Here is a 27,439-nt window from a genome sequence, read left to right as displayed (position 1 = left end):
AAAATTCACAAATTAGACATAGTCTAACTTTAGAATTATAATTGAGTAATCACAAATCAATTATTGAGTCTTACAAGCAGTATATTCTCAACTAGAATGGGGACCATGAATCTATATGCTGAGCTTCCAATAAGTGAACCGAATCTACTAAGTAAATTCCTACTTATTAATTCTTCGTTGAATCCACTCTTAGAACTTAGAATTGCACTCTCAGACTTATATAGAGCATATTATATGTTCCACGATATAGATATGATATCTCATTTAACCATTGTTATAATCTTACTGTGATCAAAGATCCTCTATATAGATGATTTACATCGAGATGGGATAATTTTACCGTTCTCGCCCCTCAATGTATTTTGCCCCTTAAAACACTTAGCAACCTGTAAATGATGTTTAGTGATCTAAGAATTAGTCACTTAAACAAGACCTCATCCATTTACTTCTATTTAGCTAAGCTCGAAGGGAATCATCACTTAACTTCTATACACCAGTAGAAGCTATAGATTTCATATTTATGTTCAGCACTCCCACTCAATCATACTATCATGTTCCCAAAATATAAGTATCACCCTGACCCAAAAGTAGGCTTAACTAATAAATCAAAGAACATGAATAGCACTCCTGAGTTGAGCCTAAGCATATCAGGATTTAGATTCTTTTAATCTTAAGATCAACTACTGATATTGACTTGGAAAGATATAATGGTAAGTTTATAATATCTTAACTAAGTTGCAATATCGGTCCAGTCCAATGTATACTCCATACATTCGAAACTAGTATACTTTACTAATGTCCTAGAAAGAACATAACACTTACTCCAAGTGTAAGTACACATCATCGTTGATTATCACATTAGTGTAAATCCAAAACACTGATGAAACAGGGACTTAGTCTTTTGATTCATATGATCACAATCACATTCCATTGTGTTGACGATACTGTAATTGTGAATAAACATATGATCTCGATTTAACTGATTTTGTGTATAAATGTAATAAACATATTAAACCATTAGCATGTAAAATTCAGGCAAACAGAAATTACTTCAAATTTCTTATACTGATAACTAATTAGATTGTAAAGGGTTTTATTTATGGCACAAAACCCAACAAACTCCCACTTGCACTAAAATAAAACAAAGTGTGCAAATAAGTCAATCTGATATCTTGATCATTAGATCAAGTGTAGTATATTTGAATCCACCCAAACTTCTGGAAACTAGTTCATAAATACATTTATGAAACATCCTTTACTATATGCTTTACTTATCAAGGGATATTGAAATCCTTACTGTTTTAAAGTACATCTGAATAAACAGAAGACATATCTCTCATATTTTAAAATATGGAATTGACATAATACAGTGTAGACTTTTCTTCAGTAATATAACTTTCTGGTAATTTTGAATTTACAAAGTTATAATTCTTTTCTGGTAGAGCTTGAATTATTATAGAATACTTTCTCCACCCCCAAAGTAACCACCATCTCATAATTTCGAATGAGTTGGTGAAGATACAAGGATAATTGATATACAGTTCCTTAATATCTAAGATATAGATCACTTTCATAAATCTTTCTTGAATATCTTCTAATGTTCCTTATTTGATTACATCTCAGATAGCTCCCACTCAATAACAGATGTCTGGTTAAATAATACTTTTAACCTCTTCATTGTTTGGAGAGTTATCTAGTTGTGACTTATTGTATTAGTCTAAAACTTTAAGTTTCTTTTAATACTAAATCATCAACATAGCAGACTAGTATTTGGAGTGAAAAATACATGCCAGAGATTAAGTAATCAAAATTAAGATACCATAAGATTTTATGAGGATTAAGAATTCTTGGTTCAAGTCATTCGAATATACTGAAGTAGAGTTCTTGTATCTTATTCTCATAATTCTGATAAGTTATATCTATCCACATGAATGGTTAGATTTTCTTTTCAGTAGTGTTCTTAAGTTCCTATCACAAGTGTCAACCTAATGAAGATGGGTAAAGAATTTTAAAATTCTCCCACTCAATTAAGGTAGTGTGAAACATTATCAAAGAACTTTTATAGGTATCAATTTTTACTACAACAGTAAAACGAATTGGAACATACAATCAAGATCAAGGATTTATATTGATAATAGCTAAGTCATTATATTACTACCATGTTTAAAGAAAATATGTGTTACATAGGGTATTGTGGAGTAAACTCCACCCCTAAGTATATAGAGATTATGATCCACCCCTAAAGGTTGTAAAGATAAAGATTCTCTGAGTGTTATAGAGTTTATGTGGAGTTTAAAACAATCCAGAATTCATTAGATATAAAAGATCATTGAACTGCATAGTTTTCTTAACTTTTCTCCACCCCTATCAGATCAAAAGATCTTTTTATTAAACAAATTCTTAATAATTTTATTAGGATTAACAATTATTAATAAACATAGAAATAATTTCTAGTGTTTATTTAATATAACTCTATGAAGAGTTGTAAATATTATAGAATTTGCATCAATAATAAAAACACTTACACATACAAACACATAAATATAATGTGGTAATTGTTGTTTAAGATAAACTAAATGAAGCTCAATCTCATAAATTGCAATTGGTTTGAATAGAAAATTAAAATAAACTTTATTAATAATAAAAAAAATGTATTGTAACAATATGAGAAAAACAGGGATAAAAATCCTTAAGTAAAATTCGAAATCCAAATTGTCTTTAAACTAAAACAATTAATTCAAAAAATAAATAAATGAGCTTCATCTCCAACTTGGACGATCTTCACCCTTTGTCCAGCTTTCTGATCCAGCTCATGAAGATAGCATCTGAGTTCAAGTAGCTTGGCCTATAAGAAGAAGAAACAAATAAACAAAGTTAGTCCAGAATCATAAATCCAATTGGATAATAATTCACTAAAACTCTTAAAGTTTATAGAAAGAAATACCTTGTTTCTTTGCTAGAAGTTTAGGACACTGGGGTTTCCAATGACCTTTTTCATTGCAGTAGAAACACTTTCCTTTGGGTGTATCACTAGAAGCAGCAGCCTTTTTGTTTTTCATGGCTTTTGCACGCTTCTTGTTGTTTTTCCACTTCTTCTTTGATTTGGGCATAGAAGCAGAGGCAACATTTGCTTCAGGTTTGACCGTCCCATTACCATTCCCAGAATTTTGAGATTTACTCCCTTTCTTCTTAGGTCCTCCAATCGAATTTCATATGTTTGAAGGTCATTGACTAACTCATGAAAGTATATGTCCTTTTTATTCATGACATAATTTGATGTATAGGGCGAAAATGCTGGAGTTAGACTATTCAAGATAAGACTAAATTGAGTAGTGTGATCCATTTCAGCACCATGATCCTGAGCTTCTTGGAAATAACTTGCCATGAGGAGAACATGATCACGCACGTTTTGATGGGGTTCCATCCATGCATTGATATATTTCTTAGTCGCGTCAAAGCGAGACTGAAGAGATGCCCTACCGAATAGCTCAGTTAACACAAACAAGGCACTTTCTCCTATGAGAGCAATATTAATGTTCTCATTCCATTTTGGAAAGTTAGATCCATTTAGCTTATTTTCAGTCAACAGTGATAACATGGAATTCATCATGGTTATACAGGATACTACAAAATAATAAATAGAAATCAATAATGGTTTAACACAAAATCAATTCAAAAATTATAAGCACGTAGCATGTAGGATTGATAAGAGAAAATACTAAAAAATATAGTCCTAAATAATTTCCAAGGTTTTCAACAAACTGATATCAGTGTCCCGTTTAGGCGAGAGTCATAGCTACCATCTATGGAATAGAGTTGTCAGCTCATCTAAAATGTTAAACATTCTAGCAACCTTTTATTCAATCAAGATTGGAATCCAGTATTGTCCCGTTTAGGCAAGAGTCAAGGCTATTCTATCTTATGAGCTTCTACCATTGTTTCATATTTTGCAAGTCAAATATGGTCGCCACCATTAGGGTGATCCATACCATATAAAACACTTACAAACTACTTATCTTTCGAGATTAAACGGTGCGAAATTACTAATGAACGTTCCTCCTTAGGGAGAATTACTCACTAAAACAAACGCGATGTAAAACCAACAATGGAGATCGAATATCTTAATAATGATAAAGCTCATTCTTTAAAATGTATTTTCTTTATTATTTTAATAAAATATATTCAATTAAATTCGAATTTAGAATTAAAATTCTAAATAAGAATTTAATTTAATATTTATAAAATTATACTTAGATGGTGATTAAAATAAAGTGAATTATTTCCATCTTAGTAGTAATTTTGATATATAAATATTAAGAAAATTAATTTAAGTTGTAGTAATTTAAATTAAATTGCAACTTAAAATAAATTTTCATGAGAATATATTTATTGTATTTTGAAAAAGAAAGTATAAAATTATACTAATTTTTCGAAAATACTAAATAATAAATACTTAGAAAAAATACTTCAAGCAAAAATATCACCTATCTAGATTTTCCTTTGACTAATTAATTCAATTTCTAATAATATGTTTTAATTCATTTATTTTAAATTAATTAATAAATGAAAAAAAATCATTGATTTAAGTTGGTCCAAGAATTAATTAAAATAAATAATTAATTTACAACTTAATCTATTTTTCAAGATAAATTCAAAATCATCTTGCATAAATAAAATGCAATTTTAAAATTGATTAATAAAATAAAGAAAAAATATATTTTGAAAATTATTTAAATTTAAGTTGAAAAATTAAATTTCAACTAAAAAATAATTTTCTATTTAATTAAGTGTCATGAAAAATAAATATTTAAGTATCATGATGAGAATCAACTTAGATATTTAATTTTTCAATTTAATTAAATGTATTAAATTCAAGAAATAAATAATTAAGTGTAGAGAAGGCTTAATTATTAATTTCTAGTTTAATACTAGCAAAAATATACTTAAATTAAATTGTACCAAAATTAATTATTTAAATAATTAATTAGAAATAATAAGTAGTCTAGAAATAACTATCTAGAAAATACTTATTTGACTAAGTATCTTTTCAACAAAAATTTGAAAAAAAAAAATATCTTATTTAAGTTGCATAGAAAAAATCTAGAACTTAAATATTTTCAAATTTAAATTTAACTAAATATCAAAAATTAAGTTGTAACCACTTAATTTGAAAAATATTCCATTTTAAGTTTAAAACTAACTTAAAAAATATCTTAAGAATCTTTAATAACTAATGCCTAGGATTCCTCAACTTAATTTTAAATTTAAATAAAATATTTAAATTTAAGTTAGATATGAAAAATCAGTTGAAATAACTAATTTATAACTTAAATAGGAATATTTAATTAAATAAGCTCCAGAAAAAATCTAGTTAGTTAAAATTCTTTATTTAATTAAATACAAGAAAAATACAAACAATTTGTCTAGAAATAATATCTAAAACTAAAAGTGTTTTTCTTAAAATTAACTTTAAAATATTAAAATGAAAATAAATTTCATATATTTTAAAAGTTAATTATGTTGATAATTCAATTTTATTAGGCCAAACTAATTTAATTAATCTAGCACAGTTATTCAAATCAGGCAAATGGGCCTTCACAATTGGGGTAGTTCATGTGAGGGGGAGCTGGGTTCAGTATGTCGTACCCACTTCTATTGGCCCCCAACTCTCACACAAGGCCCAAAAGAGATGAATTTAACCTTAAAATAAATAACTGTTATTAATTGAATAGGTCCAAAAACTAAATGGACCTAAATAAAATCTATCAGGGTGTGACATTTTATTTAGCAACAACCTATATGTATCTATATAATAAAATAAACATATAGGCTCAGGCTCACACATGCACACATTTGGATGGATCCTATCATGTTGCTAGGTCATACACAGATGAAAGAAGATTGTAAATTTTACATGTTACAAATTATTTACTTGACCAAGGGAGCCATGAGTTAAAATCAGATCATTGGATCTGTCAACAAGTTAACCATGGCTATTTGCAATCAAGCAATAATAGGTTTTAAAAAACTTACAGACAAGCTAAATAACATACTCCTGCAACAAGGTTAGCTGGATAGTTGGATGTAGGATTTATTTTATTTTAAATAATTAAATTTCAAAAAATAATTAAATAATAATAAAATAATATTTATTTCGAAATTAAAAAAAATAAATATATATATTTCGAAATTAATTAATAAAATATTTAAAATTAAACCTACAATTTTGAAAAATTAGGTTTCAACTAACTTAAATATCATTTCAAAATTTGCTAACTACTTTTAAAAATTAAATGTTATTTTATAAATAAAAATTAAATAAAAAATTAAAAAAAGATAAATAAAAATCTTTTTCAGATTTTATGATTTAATTTAAATAAATAAAATAACAAAATTTAAACGTTAGCAAAATATCTTACATCTATTTAAAATATCATGATTATAGTTATCTTATTTTAAATTTAAATAAGGTCAAATTATTTAAAAAAAATATTTAATTTAAAAAATTCATATCTGACCTTAAATTTTATTAATAAGATAAGATATAATCAAATTTAAAAATAAGATAAATAATTAAGCAAAAAGATAGATATTTACTATTTTCAAATTCAAATTACACTAATATCATGAATTAAATTAAAAAAATATTAATTAATTTAATTATGATATTTAGAATTGAAATAGGAATAGTAAATGTCTAAATACAAAACTACACAAAAAATCGGAAGTTAAATCCATGAAATAGCATGAAAAATCGAAGAAAAACGAAAAAAATGCGAGCTGTACGGACAGTATGCTGTGCATACTTGTCCGCGCGCGCAAGGGGAGTGCATGGGCGTGGAACCTCGGCGCTGGGGAGGAATTGCAAGATTTCCGCGCGCGCAGATGGGCGGTTCAGACAGGCGCTCGGTCAAGCAGTTGTCTGAACGCGTGTTGTCCGCGCGCGTAGCCCTGTTGCACGACCCTAATTTTTTCCGAAACTTCAAAAAATCATAACTAATTCAAATTAAATCGAAATTGAGTTCAGTAAAAAATTAACTTGCTTAATTTTTTCCATACTATCCAATAAAAATAATTCCAGAAACAAAATTTTAATTCACAAAAATTCACAAACATCAATCAATCATCAAATAACACTCAACACAACATGAAACCATCCAAATAACAAACAATCGTTTTAAAGTCCAAATTTCTTGCAAGAAAATCAATTACCATGGCTCTGAGGCCAGTTGTTGGAAATTATTTTACCAAGATCTTAGATCTACTCACAAGTATGTTGTTTAACACCCTAAATATGAACTTTCTAAAACGATAAAATAAACACATATAAAGTTAAGAAAACCTTACATTGATGCAGCGGAATTAATGTCTCCTTCCACTCAGATCTCTAACCCTTGTATCCTTTCTGTCGCAGAGTATTATCAAGATCTGAGCCCGAATGTCCTTCTCTTTGTGTGTGATCCTTCACAGTCTTCCAATCTATGATTGAGTTACCACTTGCTGTGTGTGGGCACTTACTCTATCACTAAGGTTCGAAATTTTAGAAGAAGAAAAGAGAAAGAGGATTTTGTTGGGTTTTATGCCCTAAATAAAACTCATTTCAATATAATCAGATTTACTTATTAATATAGATCAGAAATAACATTTAATGTTGCATGGTTCACATGATTTATTTCATGATTATATGTACATAATGTATAAATTCATCTGAAACCCTTTTCACATACTTGATCCTGTTTATTGTGTCGTCAACACATTGGAAAGTAAACATGACTATGTGAATAAAGTTTCCTAGATTTATCAGACATAGGGTTTTACTGATATGATAATCTACAACAAGAGTTTACTTGTATTTGGAGAAATACTATGTTCTTTCCAGAGCATTGGTTAAAGTAAAGCTCAGGTTGGATGCATGGAGTATGCATCGGAAGGGACCGATATTGAACTTTGACTTAGATTTATTAAACCTACCGTAATATCTATTCAAGTCAATATCGCCTAGTTGATCCTAGATCAAATGATCTTAATCCTGATATGATTAGGCTCAATCTCGAGAGGCTATTCGTGTTCTTTGATTTGTTAGTTAAGCCTACTTTTAGGTCAGGGTGATACGTACATTTTGGGAACACGGTAGTGCAATTGAGTGGGAGCGCTAGCATAAACATGGAATCTATAGCTTCTATCTGGCGAATAGTAAGCAAAGGATGATCTCCTTCGAGCTTGACCAAACGAACATAAATGGTGGAGTACTCATTTCACATAAGCTGAAATATCATTTATACGGGGTCAAGTGTTTTAAGGAATAAATACATTGTAGGGTGTAACGGTAATTTAATCCCTTTACAGTGTAGATCATTCATATAGAGGATCATTGATCACATTAGGATTATAACAATGGATAACTAATGATGTGTCTATATGGTGGAACATATAGAGCATTCTATATACTGAGAGTGCAATTCTGAGTTCTATGCGTGGATTCAACGAAGAATTAATAAGTTAGTGAATTTTAGTGCTAAATTCTTGATCTACTTATTGGAAGCTCGGTTATATAGACCCATGGTCCCCCCACTAGTTGAGATAATATTGCTTGTAAGACTCATGTAATTGGTTTTGATTAATCAATTATAATTCACAAGTTAGACTATGTCTATTTGTGAAATTTTCACTAAGTAAGGGCGAAATTGTAAAGAAAGAGTTTATAGGGGCATATTTGTTAATTATGATACTTTGTATGGTTCAATTAATAAATATGATAAATGACAATATTATTTAATAATTATTTATAGTTATTAAATAGTTAGAATTGGCATTTAAATGATTGAATTAGGAAATTGGCATTTTTGAGAAAATCAGATACAAAAGTGGTGAAATTGCAAAATTGCAAAAATCAAGGCCCAGTCCACCTAGCATAGGGCCGGCCACTTGTGTTATCTTTTTTAAATGATTTTTTCATTATTTTAATGCCATATAATTCAAATCAAGCCCTAGAGGAATGCTATAAATAGATAGTGAAGGTTTCAGGAAAATTACACTTTCTGAATCAGAAAAACCTGAGCCTCCACTCTCTTCTCTAGCCGCCACTCTCTCTCTCTTTTCTTCCTCAAAATTTCGAACCTCTCTTAGTGATTAGAGTAGTGCCCATACACATCAAGTGATACCTCAATCATAGTGAGGAAGATCGTGAAGAAAGATCATCAGCAAAGGAGATTCAGCATCAAAGATTCAGAGAAAGAGATCCAGGTTCAGATATTGATAATGCTCTGCTACAGAAAGGAATCAAGGGCTAGATATCTGAACGGAAGGAGTCATATTATTCCGCTGCACCCAATGTAAGGTTTCCTAAACTTTATATGTGTTTATTTTATCGTTTTAGAAAGTTCATATTTAGGATGTTAATAAACATACTTGTGAGTAGATCTAAGATCCTGGTAAAATAAATTCCAACAACTGGCCTCAGAGCCATGGTAATTGATTTACTTGCAAGAAATTTGGACTTTAAAACGATTGTTTGTATGTTCTTTGGATGGTATCATGTTGTATTGAGTGTTATTTGATGATTGATTGATGATTGTGAAATTTTCGTGAAAAATAATTGTTATTTCGGTTCTGGCATTATTTTTATTGGATAGTATGGAAAAAATTAAGCAAGTTAGCCTTTTACAGAACTCAATTTGGATTTTATTTGAATTAGTTATGATTTTTTGAAGATTTGACAAAATCGAAATTTGTCTTGATAATTTCCTGCGATCGCAGAACTGTCCGTACAGTTTCGAATTTTTTCAATTTTCTTCAATTTTTCATACTTTTTCATGGAATTAACTTCCAATTTTTTGTATGGTTTTGTATATATACTATTACTATTCCTAATTCAATTCTAATTATCATTTTGAATTAATTTAAATTTTTTTTTAATTTAATTCAAGATATTAGTGTAATTTGAATTTGAATAGAATTAGTATTTATCTTTTTGCTTAAAAATCTATCTTATTTTTAAATTTGATTATATTTTTTTTTAAATTTAAGGTCATATCTTTTAAGATATTTATAATATCTTTTAAGATATTTTAAAAATATCTTATCTTTTAAGATTTTTTAATTAAATCTTTTTAGATATTTTGACCATATTTAAATTTAAAATAAGATATTTATAATCATGTAATTTTAAATAGATATAAGATATTTTGCTAATTTTTTTTTAAATTTTGTTATTTTATTTATTTAAATTATATTTAAAAATTTGAAAAAGATATTTATTTATCTTTTCTAATTTTTATTTAATTTTTATTTATAAAATAACATTTAAAATTTAAAAGTAGTTAGCAAATTTTTGAAATGATATTTAGGTTGGTTGAAACCTAATTTTTCAAAAATTGTAGGTTTAATTTTAATTTTTTTTAAATTTCGAATTTTTTTTAAATTTTTTTTTTTTAAAAATTTTCGAAATTTTTTTAATTTTTTTTTTTTTTATTTATTTAATTAATTAATTTCGAAATTAAATATTTATTTAAAATTAAATAAATCCTACATCCAACTATCCAGCTAACCCTGTTGCAGGAGTATGTGTTTTAGCTTGTTTGTAAGTTTTTTAAAACCTATTATTACTTGATTGCAAATAGCCATGGTTACTTTTTGCCAGATCTAATGATCTGATGGCTCCCTTGGTCAAGATAATAATTTGTAACAGGTAAATTTTACAATCTTCTTTCATCTGTGTATGACCTAGCAATATGATAGGACCCATCCAAAGTGTGCCTGTGTGAGCCTATGTGTTTAATTTTATTATAGATGCATATAGGTTAATGTTGCTAAATAAAATGTCATAGTCATTGATAGATTTTATTTAGGCCCATTTAGTTTTGGGCTTATTCAATTAATAACAGTTGTTCTTATTAAGGTTAAATTCCTCTCTTTTGGGCCTTGTGTGAGAGTTGGGAGCCATAGAAGTGGGTACGACATACCGAACTCCAAGACTCCCTCACACAAACCACCCCAATTGTGAAGGCCCATTTGCTCGATTTGAATGATCGTACTAGGTTAATTAAACTAGTTTAACCTAATAAAATTGATTAGCAACATAATTAATTTCATTTATTTTGAAATTAATTTAAGAAAAATATAGTTTAAGGAATTTTATATTCTAAGCTAAACTATATGTATTTTCTTGTATTTAATTAAATATAGAATTATAACCATCTAGATTCTTTCTGGAACTTAATTTAAATTTTTCATTAAATATTCCTATTTAAGTTGATATTTAGTTATCTTCAACTAACCAACTTAAATGCTGAATATCTTTTGAATTCAAAATTTCAAAATTAAGTTGAGGAATTTTAGGCATTGGTTATTAAGATTCTTTAGATATTTTTTAAGTTAATATCTTTTCAAATATTAACTTAAAATGGAATATTTTCAAATTAAGTGGTTACAACTTAATTTTTGATATTTAATTAAATTTAAATTTGAAAATATTTAAGTTCTAGATTTTTCTAGTACAACTTAAATTAGATATTTTTTTCAAATTTTGTGGAAAAGATACTTAGTCAAATAAGATATTTTCTAGATAGTTATTTATAGACTACTTATTATTTCTAATATTAAATAGGAAAATATTATAAATTGTGAAATTAATTATTTATTAATTAATTTTGGTACAATTTATTTTAAATATATTTTTTCCTAGTATTAAACTAGAGATTAATAATTAAGCCTTCTCTACACTTAATTATTTATTTCTTGAATTTAATACATTTAATTAATTTGAAAATTAAATATCTAAGTTGATTTTTATCATCATACTTAAATATTTCTTTTTCATGACATTTAATTAAATAGAAAATTATTTTTAGTTGAAATTTATTTTTTTCAACTAAATTTAAATAATTTTCAAAATATATTTTTTCTTTATTTTATTAATCAATTTTCGAAATTGTATTTCTTAAATGCTAGAATTTCGAATTTTATCTTGAAAAATAGATTAAGTTGTAAATTAATTATTTTAATTAATTCTTGGATCAACTTAAATCAATGATTTTTTCATTTATTGATTAATTTAAAATAAATTGAATTAAAGTATATTATTAGAAATAGAATTAATTAGTCAAAGGAAAATCTAGATAGGTGATATTTTTGCTTGAAGTATTTTTCTAGTGTATTTAATTAAATAGAAAATTAATATTTAAGTTGATTTTCATCATCATACTTAAATATTTGTAATTTTTCTTATATATTTAATTAAATAGGAAAATTATATTTTTTGTTGTAAATTAATTTTATTAATTAATTTTGGGCCAACATTAAATTAGAATAATTTTTCCAGGGATTTATTTTTTATTTTAATATGCATTTTTCGAAAATTGTATTCTTATATACTTTAATTTTTCGAAATGCAATATATATTTATAGAAAATTAAATTTGAGTTGTAAATTAATTTAAATTAATTTTGTAACAACTTAAATATTTTTTTCTAAATATTTATTGGAAATTATTACTAAGATGGAAATAATTCATGTTATTTTCATATCCATCTAAGTAAAATTTATAAATATTAAATTAAAATTTATATTTAGAATTTTTCATTCTAAATTGGAAATTTTAAATAAATAAATATATATTTAAAATAAATAGAATAAATAAAGAGAATAAAAGAAAATACAACTCTTTTTAAATAATGAGCTTTATTATCAAGAGACATTCGATCTCCATTGTGGGTTTTACACCGCGTTTGTTTTAGTGAGTAATCCTCCCTAATGGAGGAACGTTCATTAGCAATTTCGCACCGTTTAACCTCGCATGATAAGTAGTTTGTAAGTGTTTTGTATGGTATGGATCACCCTAATGGTGGCGACCATACTTGACTTGCAAATTATGAAACAATGGTGGAAGCTCATAAGATAGAATTGCCTTGACTCTCGCCTAAACGGGACAACGCTGAATTCCAATCTTGATCGAATAAAAGGTTGCTAGAATGTTTAACATTTTAGACGAGCTGACAACTCTATTCAATGAATGGTAGCTTTGACTCTCGCCTAAACGGGACACTGATATCAGGTTGTTGAAAACCTTGGAAATTATTTAGGATTGTAAGTTTTAGTATTTTCACTTGTCATTCCTACTTGCTATATGCTTATAATTTCTGAATTGTGTATGAATTTATATTGAACCATGTTATTTTCTGTTATTAAGTTGTAGTTTAATTTCGAATCTTCATTGTTGGTCTAACTTGGCTTGTTTATCTAATGAGATAAATCCCTAGTGGATTTTCACCATTAGACATACATAATAGTGTTAGATCTCGAAAGATAAATATTGTATATGCGACATCTAGCTGTTCATCCATTGATGACACCTTAGACTAGTATTTTTACGATATGAAACAAGAAGATTATATAAATAAGATTACTTTGACTTTCGCTAATCGAAGCATCGTTGGATTCTTATTTTAAACGAAATTATCCTAATTCCTCTTAGCTTATTCATTTCGAATTAGCTTTCAAAACATATCATTGGATGAATGGTCTATAAATCATTTCATGTCATTTTATATGACGCATATGATTATAATCCCGAAATTCTATTCCCAATTGATATAAATCCTCAATCTTAGAAATCTCCTACTTGTATGGGCAAATCTGACTTAGAGTTTGTATTAGTAGTGCTGGTCCAAGATAGAATTACTCATAATATTTGGTATAAATTTAAGTCTTTGACTTTAATTTTAGATTCCAAATAGAAATTTTCTTATATTTCTAATTCTAGAATACAATACAGTTACACTTTTTCAAGTGTTTAATATCCATCTTCCATTAATGGATTAAAACTGTATGGAATATGAGTTAGGTGATTACGTGACCGGGATCCACTTGAAGTATTCTAAGAACTCTTTGATGTAACTAAACCTATGTCATCATAGACACTACCACATTTTCTTAATCTATGGCATTTGTATCTTGTTCATAGTGGATTTGACAAGATCAATCTCTGCAAAGAGTTAATATGCCTATATCCACTGAAAGTAGTTCATCTCATTCGCAGATGAATGTACATTCAGGGGTGGATATGAGTTTTTCGTTGTATTCTTAAAACGATAACTCTAGATTATACCTTATTTAAAGAAATTTGAAATGTTTGAAAAATTTCATAAATTTCTAGCAATGGTTAAAACCATTAAGGTAAGTGGTTAAAGATCTTGCGAACTGATAGGGGTGGAGAAATAGTTAGTAGATATGCAGTTCAAAGATCATTAAATTGATTTTTGAATTATATCCAAACTTACCTCCCCAGAAATTTCGAGTTGCATGTTGATGATTAGTTACTAGTCGTTGCCTAAATCCTTCTATGGTAATACAATTTCAGAATGATGTAATGGTTGTATACTTAATGTAAATCATTACTAGATTCATGGATGACCTAATCAAAATCTTAAGAAAGGCTAGAACTGTTAACCATGGTTTGTTAGCTTTTCTAAGTGATTAGGGGTGGACCATCCCATTGTCAAAAGATAAGAAAGTGTTTGTTCAAACAAATACTACTTTTCTAAGAAAATGACTAAGTCTGAAAAACAAGTAGCAAATAAAGGAGATATTTATTCTTGATTCCAAAAGTGTTCTATCATCTTATAACATATGATGATCCCATCGCCTACGTTGTCTTGTCACAACCGAAGAGATCAATACCATTTAGTTTTCTTCGACATAATTCACGGTACCTTGTCGTAGTGGGAGAGTTTCTAGGAACTCACCTTCTTATGACTTGGGAGACACAAGTGATTAAAATCCATTGTGAGTTTAAACAAGTAATGGATTGTCAAGATAAGAAACTAAGAAGAAAGCCAATAGAACTATGGTTTAATCCATTCACATGGAATGACCTAAAGTTTTCTATTACAAGGACATAAAAGGAAATTTTCGTTAATAAGTCTATTCTATGGACTTAACAAAACTTCCTGTTCCTAGTATTATAGGTTTGAGTTTATCTAAACCTATGGCTTGTGGTATACCTGGTAATTACTTACTCTAATGCAAGCAACTTACTTTAGTAAGATGCTGAAGCATTTTCTTTCTAATGGCAATCTATAGAAGCTTCACAACTTCTTAGGTATAGATTTTATTTATCTAAGGAAAAGTCTTAACTATTCGAAAAGATAAAGCCATGAAAGAATTTCTTACATCAACAAGTGAGAGGTCTTAGATATGCTTTTGTATGCCTTAGACCGGACACTGCTTGTTGAGTGGGAGTAATGAGTAGGTATCGATTAATCCGGGAGAAGAACATTGGAAGACAATCAAGTAAATCCTAAGATAAAGAAGAGGAACTATATGTTAGTCTATAAGGGTGTGTTTAAAACTCTTAGACTACACCATATCAGATTTCGAAATTTGCCTATGTGCTAGTAAATCTTTCTGATAAGATGGTGATTACTCTGGGGGTGGAATAGTGATTTTGGAGAAGTGTAAAAACCTATCTGAAGTCTCTAGGTCTACCAGAGATAGACTGAATGTTAAAGCTGCAGGAAAGTTACTTATTCAGTCTAAGGAAAGTTCTATACATCTTTGGCACCATTCCAAATTGCCTTAAACTACTAGTGTTAATTTCCTGATTAACCAAAAGTAGTTGCCAAAGGTATAGAATTCAGTATCCCAAGAGAGTAGACATATAGAGAGGAATTTCACATTATCAATGATTTTGTGATTAAAGGAAGAGTAATAGTGGAGAAAAGGTTGTGTTTAATTCAACCTTTCAGATCCTATTACGAGGAGTTTACTACTACTACACTTGATTTGTATATCAAGGTGTTGAGATTATTTGAAACGCACTTTTTGTTTTATATTAGTGCAAGTGGGAGTTTGTTGGGTTTTATGCCCTAAATAAAACTCATTTCAATATAATCGATTTACTTATTAATATAGATCGAAATAACATTTAATGTTGCATGGTTCACATGATTTATTTCATGATTATATGTACATAATGTATAAATTCATCGAAACCCTTTTCACATACTTGATCCCGTTTATTGTGTCGTCAACACATTGGAAAGTAAACATGACTATGTGAATAAAGTTTCCTAGATTTATCAGACACAGGGTTTTACTGATATGATAATCTACAACAAGAGTTTACTTGTATTTGGAGAAATACTATGTTCTTTCCAGAGCATTGGTTAAAGTAAAGCTCAGGTTGGATGCATGGAGTATGCATCGGAAGGGACCGATATTGAACTTTGACTTAGATTTATTAAACCTACCGTAATATCTATTCAAGTCAATATCGCCTAGTTGATCCTAGATCAAATGATCTTAATCCTGATATGATTAGGCTCAATCTCGAGAGGCTATTCGTGTTCTTTGATTTGTTAGTTAAGCCTACTTTTAGGTCAGGGTGATACGTACATTTTGGGAACACGGTAGTGCAATTGAGTGGGAGCGCTAGCATAAACATGGAATCTATAGCTTCTATCTGGCGAATAGTAAGCAAAGGATGATCTCCTTCGAGCTTGACCAAACGAACATAAATGGTGGAGTACTCATTTCACATAAGCTGAAATATCATTTATACGGGGTCAAGTGTTTTAAGGAATAAATACATTGTAGGGTGTAACGGTAATTTAATCCCTTTACAGTGTAGATCATTCATATAGAGGATCATTGATCACATTAGGATTATAACAATGGATAACTAATGATGTGTCTATATGGTGGAACATATAGAGCATTCTATATACTGAGAGTGCAATTCTGAGTTCTATGCGTGGATTCAACGAAGAATTAATAAGTTAGTGAATTTTAGTGCTAAATTCTTGATCTACTTATTGGAAGCTCGGTTATATAGACCCATGGTCCCCCCACTAGTTGAGATAATATTGTTTGTAAGACTCATGTAATTGGTTTTGATTAATCAATTATAATTCACAAGTTAGACTATGTCTATTTGTGAAATTTTCACTAAGTAAGGGCGAAATTGTAAAGAAAGAGTTTATAGGGGCATATTTGTTAATTATGATACTTTGTATGGTTCAATTAATAAATATGATAAATGACAATATTATTTAATAATTATTTATAGTTATTAAATAGTTAGAATTGGCATTTAGATGATTGAATTAGGAAATTGGCATTTTTGAGAAAATCAGATACAAAAGTGGTGAAATTGCAAAATTGCAAAAATCAAGGCCCAGTCCACCTAGCATAGGGCCGGCCACTTGTGTTATCTTTTTTAAATGATTTTTTCATTATTTTAATGCCATATAATTCAAATCAAGCCCTAGAGGAATGCTATAAATAGATAGTGAAGGTTTCAGGAAAATTACACTTTCTGAATCAGAAAAACCTGAGCCTCCACTCTCTTCTCTAGCCGCCACTCTCTCTCTCTTTTCTTCCTCAAAATTTCGAACCTCTCTTAGTGATTAGAGTAGTGCCCACACACATCAAGTGATACCTCAATCACAGTGAGGAAGATCGTGAAGAAAGATCATCAGCAAAGGAGATTCAGCATCAAAGATTCAGAGAAAGAGATCCAGGTTCAGATATTGATAATGCTCTGCTACAGAAAGGAATCAAGGGCTAGATATCTGAACGGAAGGAGTCATATTATTCCGCTGCACCCAATGTAAGGTTTCCTAAACTTTATATGTGTTTATTTTATCGTTTTAGAAAGTTCATATTTAGGATGTTAATAAACATACTTGTGAGTAGATCTAAGATCCTGGTAAAATAAATTCCAACAGATTTCGGCTATAGAAGAGAAAAGGGAAGGCTCAGTTTTCTGAAGAGAGAATTTTCTGACAGAAAGGTTATTCCAAGTTATGAAAAAGTTGTTATTTGACTGAACCATCACTTTCTATTTATAGGCAACTACTAGGTTTAGGTTAGAAATTATTTGGCATTAAAATAATGAAAATATCAATTTGAAAAACCACTATAAGTGGCCGGCCATGGTGTGTAATGGGCCCCACTTGGTTTTTGCAGCTTTCACAAATTTTATTTCTATTTTCTCAAAAATGCCAATTTTCCAATTCTAACCATTTAAATGCCAAAACTAATTATTTAATAACTAAAATAGATTATTAAATAATATTATCATTTAATTTAATTATTAATTAGACATATAAAGTCTATTAATAAATAAATAAACCTAGAATCTCTTTTCTTTACAATTTCGCCCCTGCTTAGTGAAAATTCACAAATTAGACATAGTCTAATTTTAGAACTATAATTGATTAATCACAAATCAATTATTGAGTCTTACAAGCAGTATATTCTCAACTAGAATGGGGACCATGGATCTATATGCTGAGCTTCCAATAAGTGAACCGAATCTACTAAGTAGATTCCTACTTATTAATGCTTCGTTGAATCCATTCTTAGAACTTAGAATTGCACTCTCAGACTTATATAGAGCATATTATATGTTCCACGATATAGATATGCTATCTCATTTAACCATTGTTATAATCTTACTGTGATCAAAGATCCTCTATATAGATGATTTACATCGAGATGGGATAATTTTACCGTTCTCACCCCTCAATGTATTTTGCCCTTAAAACACTTAGCTACCTGTAAATGATGTTTAGTGATCTAAGAATTAGTCACTTAAACAAGAGCTCATCCATTGACTTCTATTTAGCTAAGCTCGAAGGGAATCATCACTTAACTTCTATACACCAGTAGAAGCTATAGATTTCATATTTATGTTCAGCACTCCCACTCAATCATACTATCATGTTCTCAAAATATAAGTATCACCCTGACCCAAAAGTAGGCTTAACTAATAAATCAAAGAACATGAATAACACTCCTGAGTTGAGCCTAAGCATATCAGGATTTAGATTCTTTTAATCTTAAGATCAACTACTGATATTGACTTGGAAAGATATAACAGTAAGTTTATAATATCTTAACTAATTAAGTTGCAATATCGGTCCAGTCCAATGTATACTCCATACATTCGAAACTAGTATACTTTACTAATGGCCTGGAAAGAACATAACACTTACTCCAAGTGTAAGTACACATCATTGCTGATTATCACATTAGTGCAAATCCAAAACACTGATGAAACAGGGACTTAGTCTTTTGATTCATATGATCACAATCACATTCCACTGTGTTGACGATACTGTAATTGTGAATATGGATTTAACTTATTTTGTGTATAAATGTAACAAACATATTAAACCATTAGCATGTAAAATTCATGCAAACATAAATCACTTCAAATTTCTTATATTGATAACTAATCAGATTGCAAAGGGTTTTATTTAGGGCACAAAACCCAACAGTATGCTATTTAACATCCTAAATATGAATTTCTAAAATAATGTAATTTAAACACATAAAGTTTAAGAAACTTTACATTGGTTGCAGCAAAATTAAATGACTCTTTCCGCTCAGATCTCTAACCCTTGTATTCTTTATGTAGCAGAGTATCACTAAGATCTGAGCCCGATTCTCCTTCATTTGAATTGGATTCTTCACAGTCTTACACACTATGAGTACCAACTTGTTATGTGTGGGCATGTACTCTATCACTATAGGGTTCAAAAATTGAAGAGAGAGAGAGAGAGAGAGAGAGAGAGAGAGAGAGAGAGAGAGAGAGAGAGAGAGAGAGAGAGAGAGAGAGAGAGAGAGAGAGAGAGAGAGAAGGATTCGAATGAGAGAGAGATAGAAGGCTCAAAATTTTGACTGAAAGGCTTGAATGTATCATCTTTCAATTTGAGACCATCACTATCTATTTATAGGAATCCATCTAGGTTTAGGTATGAATTATTTGGCATTAAAAAATTGATAAAATAAATGGTAAAATAGACCTCATGGCCGGCCATAGGATGTGTGCCCACTACTTGAAATTTTGCCATTTTTCAACTATTTATCTTATTTTTCTCAAAAATGCCATATTTTCTAATTTAACCACTTAGATGCCAAAACTATTTATTTAATAATTAAAATTAATTATCAAATAAAATTGCCATTTAATATATTTATTAATTAGACTTAACAAAGTCTCTTTATTAACAAATAAACTCTAGAATCTCTTTTCTTCACAATTAAGCCCTAGCTTAGTGAAAATTCATAAACTAGACATAGTCTAATTTTAGTATAATTGATTAATTAAAATCAATTAGTTGAGTCTTACAAGCAGTATTATCTCAACTAGTATGGGGACCATGAGCCTATATAACTGAGCTTCCAATAAGCAGATCTAGAATTTACCAAGTAAATTTCCTAACTTATTAATTCCTCATTGAACCACTATAGAACTTGGAATTGCACTCTCAGTTATATATAACGCTCTATATGTTCCATGATATAGATACGCTATAAATATTTAACCATCGTTCTAATCCCAATCATCAAAGATCCTCTATAGATGATTTACATCGAGTGAGGACAAATTTACCGTTTCACCCCTCAATGTATTTTATCCTTAAAACACTTCCTATAAATGTTATTTTAGTAAACTAATATAATTACTGAAATAAGAGCTCCTCCATTTATCTCTATTAAGCCAAGCTCGAAGGAAATCATCGTTTCACTTCTATGTCCTGATAGAAGCTATAGATTCCATATCTATGTTTAGCGCTCCCACTCAATTATACTATCATGTTTCCAAAATGTACATATTACCCGGACCAAAAGGTAGGCTTAACTAACAAATAAAAGAACACAAATAACACTCTTGAGATCGAACCTAACCATGTCAGGATTAAGATCTTTTGATCTAAGATCAACCAGTGATATTGACTTAGAAAGATACAACGGTAAGATTATAATATCTTTACCAAGATCAATATCGGTCCCAGTCCAATGTATACTCCATACATCCGAAACTAGCATACTTTGCCAATGTTTTAGAAAGAACATAACACTTATCCAAGGTGTAAGTATACTTTATCGCTGACTATCACATCAGTGTAAATCCAGTGCACTAATGAATCATGGGACATTATCTTTTGAAGCATATAATCACAATTACCTTCCACTGTGTTGACATCGCTGTAATTGTGAATAATTATATGCTCTGGACTTAACAGATTTTGTACACATCAAACCATAAACATGAAAACTACATGTAAACATAAATGACTTCTAATCTTCTATTGATAACAAATCAGATTAAATTGAAATGAGTTTTATTTAGGACATAAAATTCCAACACTTATTTTCAAAGAAATGCTACATGTTCCCAACATAACTAAGAATCTGGTTAGCATTTCAAAATTAATTGTTGATAATGATGTTAATGTTGAATTCTCATCTGATAATTGTTGTGTGAAGGACAATCAAACAAAGAAGAAAGTGCTTCAAGGGAAGCTCCACCTGGGTCAAGCCATCTCACAAAAAGAATTCCTTAGCCTACCCTGCTCTAAAGTCTAAAGCAACCTATTTTTCTGCTTTGTCTTCTGTGTTAAATCAAAATGTAACTTAGCTTGTGACTGAGAGTGTGTCTGGTGTTAGTTCAATCAAAGATAAGTGACATAGGAAACTTGGCCACCCATCCAATCATGTTTTAAGTCTTGTTTTGAATCAAATGAATATTAGAAATTTTAAAAACATTGAGTTTCATTTTTGTGAGGCATGTCAATATGGCAAATAACATGCATTGTCTTTCAAAACAAATCATGAAAAAGCACAATTTCCCCTTGAGTTATGTAGATGGCATACTATTAAGACATGCTGCTGCAATGACCATTGAATGCTACTCTGATGCTGACTGGGCAAGTTGTGTAGATGACAGACGCTCTAGTAGCTATATTGTCTTTTTTTTTGGGAAATATCATATCTTGGTCTACTAAAAAGCAAAGTGCAGTGGCTCAATCCAGCACTAAAAGTGAATTCAGGGCATTAGCCAATGCTGCAGCTGAACTAAGATGGATTACATCTCTGCTTACTGAATTACAAGCTCCACTTGCCTACTTCCCTGTTAACTGGGTTGGTAACCACAGTGCTATAACTTTTGCAGCAAATCCAGTCTTTCATGCCAAGTCCAAACATATAGGATTGATCTGCATTTTGTGAGAGATCAAATCATTGCAAAACAACTATCTGTTCAGTATGTTCCTTCTCCGAATCAAACAGCTGGCATTCTCATCAAGTCCCTCTCAACTAATCGATTCAAGTTCCTAAAGTCTAAACTTCAAATGGCTGCTACATATTTTCGTTTGAGGGAGATGTTAGTATAGTTCAATAGGATTTGATGTTAGCTATCGGTTTTGTCAGATATTAGTTAAGTAATTACTGTTAGATTGTTGTAGCAGTCTTTTGCTTAATCCTTATATAATTTATGTATATAAATATAGATCCTAACAGAACAGTTAACTTTTGCTCTCTTTTTTTCTTTTCTTCTTGTTTACTCTATTTCTTTTTTTTTTTTTTTGTGCAATACACTTTCCTTGTTGTACACAGATTATTGTACTCTAATTTAGATTGAGATATACGGTGCTCAATATCTAAAGATACAAGATGTTAGGGAGCGTTGAATTGAACGCCCTTATCATTATCATTATCAATTCTGAAGAAGAAAGATACAAAAGTAAAACTGGCCAAACCCAGAAGAAAACGATGAAATTGATAAGAGGGTCCAATACCAGCCACTGTCTTGCCACTCAAAACCATGAACCTAAGAAGTTACTGTACTATTCGAATAAAGACAGATCTGCTTCCTTCAAATCGGGACACGTGCCTCATCTCATGAATCACACAGTTCAGGTTAATGCAACTAAATGGGGCTTCAACTTAAATAGGGCTATCTCATTATAAAAAAAAAAAAAAAAAAAACTTAAAGGGCTACCCATGGTATTTGGGCATCTTTCTCCTAAACCGGTGGATTTTGCTAATCTCCATAACAAAGAGAAGAGTTTTTCAAAAAAGGTACTTATTAGTGTAATATTAACTCACATTTTAGTAAAGTAACTCTGTTAGTTTAAAGATTCTTTTGTGTCAGTAAAGAAACATAAGTGGATAATGTGACCAAATACCAACATCTGTAAAATTAAATTACCATGAGACCCTTCATAAAACTTCACATCTCACATGCAAAGGTCAGGGACATTTAGGGAACGAAACCTGAACACTCCAACAGTAAACCGACCATATCACCTGCTTTGATGAAAACAGGTACCTATAGACCTTAGAATTAAAAGAAAAACCATCAACTCCTAAGTCCTACCCCCCACCAACTATTTCTCACTCAAAAATGCTTATAAATATTTGTCCAAATCTCACAACTTCAATTCATTCAAAGCTTAACAAACCAATATATATTAGCCATTTAGAGCTATTTTCAGTTTACTTCATTTGCAACAATCTCTTCCCCTCATAATTGTACTTCTAAAATGGCAAACAATGTCGCTCAGTCTGCTCTTGACCAAAGGTTGGCCATGGCTAAACATTGTTCTCATGGTATGTTATTTTGTTGCTTTTTTTTTTTTAAAAAAAAAAAAAAATTATACAAAAACACACATTCTATGTTTTTGGTACTTTCTCTTTTTTCTTTTCAATTATGGTTTTGAGTTTGGGCTAAAAGTTGTATTAGTATCATGTGGCTCTTCATGATATCAAGTATCATCATGGTTACCTAAAGATATTTCTTGCATCGGTTAAATCCAAAATCTATGAGATAGATACCATGTGTTACAATTATTTCATTAAGATTTGGTGGTTGATGGCCCCAACCACCAAGTGAAATTATAAAGATTTTTGTATTTTGGGATAAAAAGTTGAGAAAAGTACGTTATAGTGAAGGCCCATACTAAAAATGGTTTTTGTTTTAGATATGTGTGATGAGAACTTGGAAGTCGTCATAAAAAATCATTACAAGGTTATTATGAATGAAAATAATTATTTTCTTCAATGAACAATGACTCAGAGCAATATTGAAGAATCATTGTGATAACATGTTATGATGTTTTACCTTTTACCATCCCCTCTAATTTCTTTTTTCTTTTTAACACAATAACAGAAGGTGTGAAAGCAGGAGCTAAGGCAGCTATTGTTGCTAGTATTGTTACTGCCATTCCAACTGTAAGTCCCTACATCTTTTGAAAATCTATACTAGCTCATGCATACAAATTTAAATATATATAACAAAATAAAAATTGAAAAAGAAGACGAATTCTCAGATGGCACCAAATATTATTTAAAGGAACTTTTTTTTTGGGGGGGTAGCAATTTAAAAGGGAATTTTACTATAAGATTGACTTACAATATGCTTCTTAACTTGCAGCTTGCTAGTGCGAGGATGCTGCCTTGGGCAAAAGCCCATCTCAACCCCACTGCTCAGGCCCTCATTATCTCCACAGGTTACCATCTTCATCATACTAAATAAGTATTTCTTTTTGTATGTCAAGTATTTGGTTTATTAAAGAGATTTTAATCTGATGGCAGCGGCTGGGGCGGCATATTTCATAGTTGCTGACAAGACTGTCCTGGCTACAGCAAGAAAGAACTCCTTCAAGCAAGCCTCAAACATAGAAGCATAGACTCAAAATACTGTCACAACGGATTTTAATATCCAATTGTACTTGAGCGAAAATCAGTGATCTAAGGAAACATTTTAATTATGTAATCCCATCTCGATAAATAAATAAAAAGATAGGGTGCTTTTCTTAGACCAAGAGAGATTTGTATGCTCTACCACTCTACCTTAGTTGAACCTCAGCTCAATATGTACCAGCAATGAAGATGCATACATTTATATATTTATGTTTTCAATTTATATTTCTATGAAGAAACAGCTTTAGAACATTATATACATTCGTATTAGTGTGTGTGTGCTTACATATCCAAATATTACCCTTTTCAAAGTTTTCGGTTTCACCAATAGTCGTTACATGAGCAAGAACCATCTTTAAAGTGGTGGAAACGATTTCGATCTCTGGCTATAATTTCCCTCTTGAAGATCTTGGATATTAGCTTTGTAGCAGAATGACAATTTCCACATACACGAAGATTCTTAACAATTCTAATAGTTGTCCCTGGTTTTGTACTAATTAAACCAAAAGCGATGGCCAACTTTTCACTGTGATGGCTCAAAGCTCCTTCTTTCAAATCATCATCCATATCAGAGAGAACCTCAGATGTATCTGGCTTAAAGCCAGACATGTCCAAAAGCCTATCTACTTCATTCAACATTTTATAAATATCTTTGCTTAAAGGATGTACTTTGTCCCCTACAAGGAACTCATGAACAACATTGTCCACCTCAATTGAGGTACAACCTGGAACTTTCTTCAACCCTTTATCATGTAGTCTAGTCCTTATCTTTGCTACATCATCCCACCTACCAGCTGCTGCATATATGTTCGATAACAGCACATAAGCGCCAGGATTTTCAGGTTCTAATTCAAAGAGGTGTTGGGCAACATATTCGCCCAATTCTACGCGATTATGGACTTTGCAAGCTCCAAGTAGAGAACCCCAAATAGCACCATCCGGCTTCATCTCCATATTTTTTATCAGAGACTCAGCTTCATCAAACAACTTGGCTTGGCCAAGAAGATCTATCATAATTCCATAGTGTTGCAGTTTAGGTGAAATGTTGTAATCTTGAATCATTGAACTGAAATAGTGACGTCCAAGGTCTACAAGACCAGCATGGTTGCAAGCAGATAAAACACCAACAAATGTTATATCATCCGGCATGAATCCCAAGTCCACCATTTTCGAAAAAAGCTCAAACGCCATACTTGCATGACCGTGTATTGCTAACCCAGATATCATTGCATTCCAAGAAGCCAGGCTTCTAACTTCCATACCATCAAAGACTTGTTGTGCTGCCTTAATATTTCCACATTTGGCATACATGTCAATGAGGCTTGTACAAAGGGATTTATTTGTATAAGTCAAGAAGTTTTTGTCTATATAAGAATGAATCCATTTACCAAGGTCAAGTGCACCCAAGTGTGCACATGCAGGAAGAACGCATAATAATGTGACATCGTTAGGCTCTATATCTGATCTAAGCATGACACGAAAGAGAGACAGTGCTTCTTTATAGTTGCTCATCTGAGTATATCCACCTATCATGGCATTCCATGATACAACATTCTTTTGATTTAGACCATTGAATAAATCTCTAGCCTTATCTAGATTCCCACACTTTGAGTACATATCAATTAGTGCATTAACAACCCGAAGATTTGAACCAAGGTCATGGTCCTCAACCCAAGACCGAACCCAATTCCCTAATTCAAGAGACCCTGACTGAGCACAAGAAGAAAGCACAGTGACAATAGTACTCTCATTTGGCTTCACATTTGCTTTCAGCATCTCCTTAAAAAATAACAAGGCTTCTCCAAACCGGCCACTATGACCATAACCCGAAATCATAGCATTCCAAGACACCGCATCTCTAATGGGTATTTTGTCAAAAAGGCATCGAGCCTCCGCCATGCGACCTCTTGAAGCATAACCAGTTATTAAGGCCGTAAATGAAACCTCATTTCGAACGACACTTTTATCAAACACTAAACGTGCATTATCTAACTCACTACATTGAGCATACATATTGATAAGAGAAGAGTTCACAAAAACATCAGAACCAAGCCCAAGCTTCAAAATTTGTCCGTGGAGTTGTTTCCCTACATGGGTAACCGCCATTTTCGCACAAGTCTTCAAAAGAATCGGGAAAGTATAAGAATTCGGCTCAATTCCAGAAAGAATCATTCGATTGTAGAAAACGATTGCCAGAGCAGGGTCAGAGCTCAATGAAAGGCCACGAATGATGGTGTTCCACATGAACTGGTTGGGGTCTTGAATAGTTTCGAGTATAGAGATAGCATAAGAGAGATCTCCAGAGGGAGAAACTGCGCAAAACTCAATGAGCTTGCTCAGGGCGAAATGGGTATTGTGGAGACCAGTCTTGATGATGTGGGCGTGAACTTGTTTGAGAGTGTGGATGTTGTTGCATCGAGAGAGGAGGGTCAGAGATGAATGCTTTTGCAGAAGCTTGTATGGAGGATCAGAGTAAGGTTGGGCATGGAAGGTGGCAGGTGAAATGGGGAAGGAAGATGATGATGAAATGAACGCCATGATCTTGAAGTTCGTGGTGCCAAATTTGTACTATAGCCAGTCCACAGCGATAAAAACTCTTCATATAGATACAGATTTTATTATTATTATTATTATTATTATTATTATTATTATTATTATTATTTTTAAAAGAAAAACGTCCAAATTAAAACTGAAATTAAATGAGAAAAAATTTCAAGAAGAAAAAGAATGTGTAAAGTATCATTAATTAATTAATAAGAGAGTTTGCCTGTAGTTATTTACTTGGAAACTCACCTTGATTACATAAACATCAATATTTGATAAGTTGGTGAGAAGGAAAATATTGATGGAGTTAAATGCCCCGCGTCATAACAGTCAACTCTATATTTGGATTTTGTCAAGTTGTTTCTAAATCACCATCTTTTAGTAGTCTGAACCAACTAGT

At 30.6% G+C, this 27,439-nt stretch overlaps 2 protein-coding genes across 2 annotated transcripts; one reads left to right on the top strand and one right to left on the bottom strand.

Moving 5' to 3' along the window:
* Positions 1 to 23,137: 23,137 nt before the first annotated feature.
* LOC133038812 (early nodulin-93-like) lies at positions 23,138 to 24,755 on the top strand. Its single transcript, XM_061117154.1, has 4 exons — positions 23,138 to 23,403; positions 23,963 to 24,024; positions 24,227 to 24,302; positions 24,388 to 24,755. Exons 1-4 carry the CDS (start codon positions 23,337 to 23,339, stop codon positions 24,480 to 24,482), a joined length of 300 nt encoding a protein of 99 aa, XP_060973137.1. The 5' UTR covers positions 23,138 to 23,336; the 3' UTR covers positions 24,483 to 24,755.
* LOC133038811 (pentatricopeptide repeat-containing protein At1g08070, chloroplastic) lies at positions 24,669 to 27,033 on the bottom strand. Its single transcript, XM_061117153.1, has one exon. The coding sequence runs from the start codon at positions 27,031 to 27,033 to the stop codon at positions 24,817 to 24,819; it is 2,217 nt and encodes a 738-aa protein (XP_060973136.1). The 3' UTR covers positions 24,669 to 24,816.
* Positions 27,034 to 27,439: the final 406 nt, after the last annotated feature.

The sequence above is a fragment of the Cannabis sativa genome, chromosome 6 (assembly GCF_029168945.1).
Source record: "Cannabis sativa cultivar Pink pepper isolate KNU-18-1 chromosome 6, ASM2916894v1, whole genome shotgun sequence".
Classification (NCBI taxonomy): domain Eukaryota; kingdom Viridiplantae; phylum Streptophyta; class Magnoliopsida; order Rosales; family Cannabaceae; genus Cannabis; species Cannabis sativa.
Note: the sequence above shows the minus strand (reverse complement) of the source record. Positions and strands in the feature narration are given on the sequence as shown.